The sequence below is a fragment of the Otolemur garnettii genome, unplaced genomic scaffold (assembly GCF_000181295.1).
Source record: "Otolemur garnettii isolate 467f Iridium unplaced genomic scaffold, OtoGar3 scaffold00009, whole genome shotgun sequence".
In the NCBI taxonomy this organism is placed as follows: domain Eukaryota; kingdom Metazoa; phylum Chordata; class Mammalia; order Primates; family Galagidae; genus Otolemur; species Otolemur garnettii.
Window position 1 is genome coordinate 11119035 of NW_003852404.1, and position 9146 is coordinate 11128180.

General features: G+C 34.7%; 1 protein-coding gene across 2 annotated transcripts in view; it reads right to left on the reverse strand.

Moving 5' to 3' along the window:
- Positions 1–8345: 8345 nt before the first annotated feature.
- Positions 8346–9146, reverse strand: part of GABPA (GA binding protein transcription factor alpha subunit) — a 44610-nt gene continuing 43809 nt past the window's right edge. For both annotated transcript variants that reach the window (XM_023509727.1, XM_003783899.3), the window contains exon 10: positions 8346–8928. In XM_023509727.1, coding sequence (XP_023365495.1) covers positions 8700–8928 — 229 coding nt within the window. In that variant the 3' untranslated portion in view covers positions 8346–8699. The remainder of the gene's footprint in view (positions 8929–9146) is intronic.

Here is a 9146-nt window from a genome sequence, read left to right on the forward strand (position 1 = left end):
TCTTATAATTTTTTGGTCCTTGAGTTATTTTCGCTTATATTTTTGTTGATTATATCCATGGAAATGATAGTTTCTGTTTCCTATATTTCCTATAAACTGGTACTTACATCTGGAAGATTTACCAGATTCATATCAAGGGGCACATGTTATCTGGTTGTCTCTCATTTTTGATATTAAGATCAATTGGTGCATTTAGGCTTTATCAAACTAATCCATCCTTTATAAAGTATCTCACCACTTTTTACCTAATGGTTTTAGTAACTATTGGTGACGATTACCTACAGCCATTATTGGTTATATGATAATACTTTATAAAACTTTGCTGACTTATAGGTAGATTGGCCATAAAGTAAAATTTGGTGCAAACTTCCCACTTGGATAAGAGAAATAAAAGCCAAGAGAAATGAGGATAGCCAATGTTTGCAATCCTAATTTGTTAGACAAACTCAGCACATCTCCTTTTTGGTGACCTAGAGGTCACAGCAATCTCCTATTGAGACAGACTTACTCTTGATAAAAAGCACCAGCCTTGGCTTCAAGTTTAGTGTGGCTTTTCACAAGTGCCCTTCACCAAGTTGTCTCATAGCTCTATGACTCAATTTCCCCATTTGTAAAATGGATAGTACTCTTCTATTTCAAAGAGTTGAGAGAAATAAGACAGCAAATAAAGTGCTTGCCACATTATAAGACATCGGAACTTGCCATTATTGGTTTAGTCACTCATTCAGCCATTCAGCATATTTTACAATATTTTGTAATTTTTCATTAAATGAGATGAACATCAACTTTAACTACAGAAAAATGAATTCTTGGGAGAGTAGTTTTTCTTTTCCAGACCCCTGTGTTTATTTAGTGATACAGTTACTGTCGGCTTTCATACACATGAGCTCATTTATATCCTCTCAATAGCCTTGCACTGTAGCTAAACGTGTCTATGATCCCAGCTTAGAAAAGAGAAAATGGAAGAGGAAATTTGCTCTGAGTTTCACATCTAGTTAGCGGCAATGCTATAATCTGTTTCTTCTGGTTCTTTCTTTGACATACTACTTTACATATCCTCCACGATAGAAGACTCATATTAGATATTCTTCATTTGTTTAATCAGTAAGTTAACACATTTCAGGCCAACAGGGCAGATTTTAGCACTTAATTTCATTTACGATAAAATATTCTTTATTTTTATAATCTAAGAGCTGGAGCCAAGAAACCTATCATGGAGTTGTTAATGCATAACCTTTTTCCTTTAACCGTTAAGTCAAGCAAACATTCTGGTTCAACTACCAATGTTAAAGTTGTCAGTGTATTAGTGTGGATCATATCCTCTCATCTACAAAGCAAAGCCAACATTAGAGATAGGAAGGTTTGCTTTCCCTTTTAGAATGAAGAGTATTAGAGCACTTCTTTTGCATCAATAGATTTCTAAGCAAGTGCATTATGGAGTTGTTTGTAGACAACAATCTATAAGTCTTTCAGAGGACATGTTTTATTTCTCTTAGGTAAATGCCTAGTTTGGAATTTCTATATTGTAACAACAGTGTTAATTTTTCAAAAGTTGACTGACATTTTACATTTTCACCCACCATGCATGTGATTTCCATTTAGTCCATGTCCTTCTCAAGACTTGGTATTGCCTTTAACTTTTAGCAGTAGTAATGGGTTTTTACTAGTATTAAATTGTGATTTTGTGTTTCCTGATTAATACTGAACAGCTTTTCTTTTCTTTCTTTCTTTCTTTCTTTTTTTTTTTTTTTGAGACAGAGCCTCAAGCTTTCCCCCTGGGTAGAGTGCCATGGCATCACAGCTCACAGCAACCTCCCAACTCATGGGCTCAAGCAATTCTCCTGCTTCCGCCTCCCAAGCAGCTGGGACCACAGGCATCCGCCACAATGCCCAGCTGTTTTTTGGTTACAGCCGTCCTTGTTGTTTGGCTGGCCAGGCTGGATTGGAACCCACCAGCTCAGGTGTATGTGGCTGGCACCTGAGCCACTTGAGCCACAGGCGCTGAGCCTACAATGCCCGGCTATTTTCATAGAGAAGGGGTTTCGCTCTTGCTCAGGCTGGTCTGGAACTCCAGAGCTCAAGGCATTCTCTTGCCTCAGCCTCCCAGAGAGCTAGGGATTACAGGTGTGAGCCAGTGTGCCTGGCCTGTACTTCTTTTTTGAAGTGTCTGTTCAAATTCTTTGGGTGTATGTTACTGGATTGTCTTAGTGACTTAAGAGTTAGTTATATATTTTTGATATTAAATATCTTACCTTTGCACAGTACATATATTGCAAATATTTTCTCCTAATCTGTGCCTTGCCTTTTCATTTTAATATCTTTCAAAGGACAGATATTTGTAAAACTTTTGAGAAAGTCTAATTTTTTATTGGTTTTTTAGTAGTGGTGCTTTTTTTAATATCTAAGAAATCTTTATCTAATTGAAGGTTATAATTGTCCTGCTTTGTAAGTTTTAGAACTTTAGCTTTTATGCTTAGGTCTATGATCCATTTTTAATTAATTTTGTGTGTCATGGGAGGTAAGGGTTGAGGCCCATTTTTCTCCACAAATAGATCCAATTGTTTGAATATTGAAACAACTGTCCTTTCCCTATTAAAATACCTTGGCATCTTTGTCAAAAATCAGTGGGTTTGTTTCTGCATTCTGTTCTGTTCATTGATCTATGCCTCGCCTTAACAGAATACGACATTTTAATACAATAATGCATAAACAACAGCTTTATATAGATTGTGCAATTATCTTTTATTTTTGGTCTCAAACAGTTAAATTCTTTTTCAGATTCCCAGGTACAAGCCAAGAAGTGCTATTTTCTGCCTTCATATAACACCATCCAGCACAGATTTGGCATAAATCTTTTTTTCCCTGCTGCTCTGCCCTGAGGTGGCCACACAGCTCCTGCAGCTTGGCCCAAGGCTCACCAGGCTGATGTTCAGGGCAGGAGCCCACACCATGCCTGGTGGGCTCCGGGGAGCTCCGTAGTTGCCACGGCCTCCTCTAACTTTTTTTCAAAATGTTTTGGCTACTCTAGGCCAATTCCTTTTAGACACAAATTTATTAGCTTGTCAACAACAACAAAAAAACACTGCTGGAATATTTATTGGAATTGAACTATTTATAGACCATTTAGAGAAAACATTTACACAATTCACATTTTGTAACAAAATTTACATTTTAAAATTGAGTCTTCTAATCCACAATTATCTCTACCTACTTTGATTTTCTTTGTTCCTACCAAGTTCTGTGATTTTCATCAGATAGCTCTTATACAAATTGTTATGTATATTATTTCATGCTAATGCTACTGTAAATAGCAATTTTAAAATCTTGATCTCCCATTAGTTTTTGGCATGTAGAAATACAATTGTATTTTGTATGTTGACCTTACACCATATCTTGCTGAACTTTTCATAGCTTTTAAATTGGAGATTCTTTTGGATTTAACATGTATGAATGTCACATACATTCATGTTTCTGCAGAGCTTTATTTTCCGATTAATATGGGCGCACATACGATTAGGTGACAGTTTGCTTTTTTAAGGTTGAAGTCTGAGTTGTAGTTGTGCCCTTCACCCAGGAAGGCAATATCCCCTTGCAATGTACCTGTTAGGTGAACAGCTTATTTCTTAGTATGTATGCTTTTTCTTTTTCTTGTCTTATTCATAGGCTGGGATCTTCAGCACAAGTTGAATAAAAATGTTAAAACAAAAAACCCCTTTGCCTTTCTTTTCTAATTCTAGTTTTCTGAAAATTTTAATCATGAATGGATGTTAAACGTTATTGTTTATTTTTTCTGCATCTATTGATCACAATCCACTCCACCTGAACTGGGTAAATTAATTTTTAAAATTCTAGTAATTTTTTAAAAAATATTCAACTATGGTAAAATACACACAAAATTTACCATCTTAACCATTTTTGAGTTCAGTATTAAGTGTATTCACTGTTGTGCAATGCATGCCCAGTTTTTCATTTTGCAAACCTTTATATTCACTGAAAAGTAACTCTCCATTGGGCCCCACCACCCTCTGCTAATTCATTTTTCATCTTACTGTTTGTGATAAACTGGGGGGGGTGGGGAGTGGTGCCTCACTACAAAAAGTTTTCAAAGCAGTATTCTCAAGCAGCTTTTTAGTATTCATGCATTTTTATTTAATTTTACAGAAAGGGTCTTGGTCTGTTACCTGGGCTAGAGTGCAGTGGTGTCTCATCATAGTTCACTGCAGCCTCAAACTCCTAGGCTGGCATGATCCTTCTGCCTCAGCCTCCAAAGTAACTGGGACTACAGGCATGGGCCACCAGGGCTTATTTTTCTTATTTTTGTGGGAATGGGTCTATGTTGGTCAGGCTGGTCTCAGACTCCTGGCCTCATGGAATCCTACTGCCTCGACTTACTAAATCACTAGGTCTCTGGGATTACAGGTATGAGCCACTTTACCCGGAAAAACTCCCAACAACTGGCTTGCAAATTAGGCTTTAAAGCCACATTAAAAAAAAAAAATCAGTCTTGGGAGAACAAATATACCTGTGTCCTGACTGATGATTTTCATCACTTTTAACTAGATAAATTAGATTACATAATTTTAGAGTAATTTGTTTCAAACCAGAGTATCTTATAAGCATGTCAAAGTTTGATCATTATTTGCCCATAAGCAAAAGCACGAGTCACATGCTTTCCCCAGCCTGTTCTATTCCACTGTGCTTTGTTCCTGCTGAAGCATCCTGCTTAGCCAACAAGGAGAAGTAATTTTTTGTTTTTACAAAAGGGTTTTACTTTGGATTTATAGCTTACTCATCAGCTTACCTTTTGACAAATAGTCTCACCACTTCATCTGTTACTATTCTGAAATAGTTTGGCTTTTTAGATGGAACTTCCTTTGTTTTTTTAAAGAGGCTAACCTTTACCAATTTTAGTTCCATAGAATTTGTTCTTCCCAAATTAAAAGCTTTTAATTAAAGAAATATATAAGGCATGTGTATAATACATCAGCAATGGACTGTCAGATTTCTATCCAGATACCCTGAGAATTTAAAACTTATTTGTTTTCAAGGAAAAAACTTTAAGTAGCACAGAATCATATTGTATATAGTTTTATTTTTCTTATTTTACTATTTTTACATTTTATGCACAAATATTTATCTGGGTAAAAATAGAAAATAACTTTTATGTAAAATTACAAAAAAAATAAAAACCACAAAGAAATACATAATTGTTATTATGATAGTATAAGTGTCTTTATTTAAAGAGTAAAAATGTATGCAAAAATCCTCCTCCCTTTTACAAAAGATTGAGAATATTGTTTTCCTGGCAGCAAGTGAAATGTTGAAGTATCAATATTTTTACAGCTTTTTTAGATCTGAAGACATTAAGTTAGTCACATGTTTGTTCTGCAAATATGAATCTTAAAACATTTTTGTGCTATTTGAAAGATGCACTATTTTTTTTAAAGGCAGTAGCATAAAATAATTGATATGGAAAACAGCAGACCTTCCCAAAAATATCTGGTGATATCATCCTTTAAAGAAATATCATATTTGAGTATCACCATTAATCATGGGAGAAAACAAACCATTTTTCTAAATGACACAGTTGACAGGAAAATAAATATAATCAGTTGATTCATGTGAAGATCAACTACACACAGCAATTCTGCCTCATCTGTTTGATTTCCCAATTCCAACCAACACACATTTTCAGAATTCAGGCTAGCAAGGTATATACGAAAGTTGGCTCAATAAGAACCTCTCATGAAAAGAAAGTTTGAAAACAAAGTGAACATTGCATTACTTGTCCTTACATGGTACAAAAGATGACCAATACTCTTACAACTTTCTTCCTTTGAATATACTGTAAATTCTCCTATGAAAAATTCATTCATAAATACAGAGTAACGAACACCTAGCATGAATTACATTTGCTTTTACAATACTTTTTTTTTTGAACCTTCTCGCTCTGTTGCCTGGGCTAGATTGTAGCCTCCATCTCCTGAGTTCAAATGATCCTCCTGTCTCAGCCTACAGCTCGGACTATAGGCCTGTGCTACCATGTCCAGCTAATTTTTGAAATTTTCTGTAGAGATGAGGTCTTGCTACTGCCCAGGCTGGTCTTGAACTACTGGCCTCAAGGATCTCCCATCTCGGCCTTCCAAAGTGCTAGTATTATAGGCATAAGCCACCACTCCTGGCCACAAGTTATCTTTTACTATAAGAAAAACTACCCAGTTTTCTGCTAACTATAACCTCAATAAGGACAACAGAATATTTTATATATAAGTTGAAACAAAGCAATGAAAGTTTCTTGACTCAACTGGAGAAATTAGTTACATTATTTTACCTGTGTTATGGTGTACAGAACGATGGTGAAAGAAGAAGGGGAAAAAAAACATGTGGTCATGTATGAGAACTGTGTCTGTTCAAATTATAATGATGAATAAAATAAGAACTGCCAAAGGGAAAAAAATGAATAAAATGTGGTTATTCCCCCCAAAAAGCATCTGGGAAATACTTAGAGGAAAAAATAATACTTTGACATTAAGGTTCTAAAAGAAATATGCTCCTTGCCTTAAAAACACACACATATATACTGAAACATAAAGTCTGTGATCTTGGCTAAAACTTTAACATGTCTCCCCAAAAGCATTTTATATCTAAGTCAAGATTCTTAAGCTCTTGATAATTTGCCAGGAGAGTATGCTTTATTATTTTTTTAAATTGTAAGAGACGTGTCAATTCCCCAGGCTACATGAGGATGGTCCCAAACCTTCCCAGCTGCTACCTGAAGCTAGATCTTCTGCATATTATCTCACATTGTCATTCTACTCAGATATTCTTGCAATCGCAGCACCCAAATTGTATTATTATACTAATACACTGTTTGTATGTTCTCTGTATGTTTATAAAAAAGTAAAAACAGAAGTACTGTTAATACTCTTTTTAGATATCTACTGCAGAATCTCCAAGGGACTTAATAATACAAATGAACTGAGAGAACATTTTGTACCTCGACAGCACAGCTTTTTACAATTACAATATGTAGTTATCAGAAAAGGAGATTTTCAATCCCTCCTTGCTCTCCTGCCTTCCTTGTCCCTAAGATCTCTGCCTTCTATGATTCCTTCCGAACCACTAGTATTTTAGTATTGGTAGCAGCAACTGCTAACAATGCTACCAAGCCTGACTACACATTACCACGGCCCTTTTCTCTAGTTGTTCAAAAGCATTAACTAAGCTCTTACAAAGCCATTCTGGGGGATGGAATAAAAGGAAATGATGACAGATATGATGCATAAGGTAATATTTGAGAATCAACGTTCTGTCATAAGAGGATGATTAAAAGCTATTTGACAGTCTCTCATATCATGATTTGCACTTGATACCTTAAAACAAATAACAAAAATAAAAAAAAAAATAAGGAGAAAAAAAGATAGACATTTCTAGCCGTATCTGTTTAGTGTTAGCTTATGTTAAGTAAGGAATTTCATATATATAAGATTTAATTTGAATTTTTAAAATGAGTTATTTAATAATCTTCCTTCTGAATATCTTTATGCCTTTATATATATGTGTGTATATATGTATAAAATGATCAACTGGACATGTACATAAATTTTTGTATATACATGTATAATATCCAAAAGGAAAAAAAATAAAAAGTTTTATTTTAAAGAGAAGACTGCCTGTAAGGTCAAATTTTCCTTTTAAGACTATTTGCAAGTAGTCTACTAATGTTTTGAAAGGAAAGTACTGGTGACTGATTTAAAGTCTTCATTTTATCAGAAACATAGGAATATATATAAGCTGCTTTGAATAATAAACCGGCACTATAGGTTAATTAAAAAAAAAAAAAAAAAAGGAAGCCATACCAAACTAGACCAAACTTTTATTTCCTGGCTGAGGTGTACCTTTTCAGTTTTTTAAATCTCTGATAGGAAAAACAGAGATCATTTTAGAATATTTGTAATAGCTGGTTTATTAGAACTAAATGCCTCTCTCAAAATAATTTAATTCTTGGTCTGACATTATGGATAATCTATACAGAAAACCCTTAAAATTGGCTCGAGTTAAGCCAGATTTAAACCTGGATCTCCTTCTTCAGCACTGCTCTTTTGCCAGGCAACTTTATCATTCTTTGCTTGCAAATATATAAAGTACTTTAATAACCTGATACTCTTAGTTTAGTAATTTATTATTATTATAATTTTATTAGATATGAATATTTTAGCTCTGCTTGATTAGATGAAAACAGGCACACATGCTTTAGCTGAGAAATCTTCTGCTTCTATGTAAAGCAACATCTAAAGCAGCAGAGATGGGAAACAGTTGTATTTTAACAAACTGTTAAACCAGACTGTTTCCTGGAGATACTTCACTTATCATTTTCAGATGCTACTGGCTATTTTTGGTAGGGCTAGACATTAATACTGACCAGTTTAGCTTTCCTGACTGTTAACAAACTATTCCACAATGAACCTGCCTTCAAGCTGCAGACATTGTGGTGATCCTTTAACATACATGTATTCTAAAATATATGCTCAAAGTAAAAAGATCCAAATTCACAAGAGTATGAAATATTTATAAAAAAATCATGCATCAGACTGTACAGTCTAGAAATAAAAGAAGATTTAAATTCAGTAATAAAGGTAAGAGCCATACTTGCTCTCAATATTTAAGAAAGACCTTGAAGTCCCAGAAGGTCCTGGGGCTCAATTATCCTTTTCTGTTTGCAGAGAAGCAGCAGCCAGGGCTACTGCTGTGACTGGTTGGGCAATCCCATGGAGTTGCATCTTTGCCAGTTTCTTCTGTTCACATTCTGTGACCAATCGGTTCAACTCTGCTGCACTGTATCCAATAAGAGTCTTCAAGTCACAGACAAACTTGTACACAAATCTCTTGCCTTGAACTTTACAAATCATGTCCCCATCATAGTAATACCTTTAAAAAGAACAAAACATGTTAGGACTATATAAAAAATAAAAAATCCAGACTTCCTACAATATTTCATAAACTATTCCACAAGCAGAAGGGTATTAGAGTACTATAGCCACAAAAACAGCAGTTAACACTGAAGTCGTGTAGAATGTTTAATATCATTCAAGGAAATGCCAAAACATTATTTAAGAAAATTTCAGTGTTCAGTACTCTAAAACCCT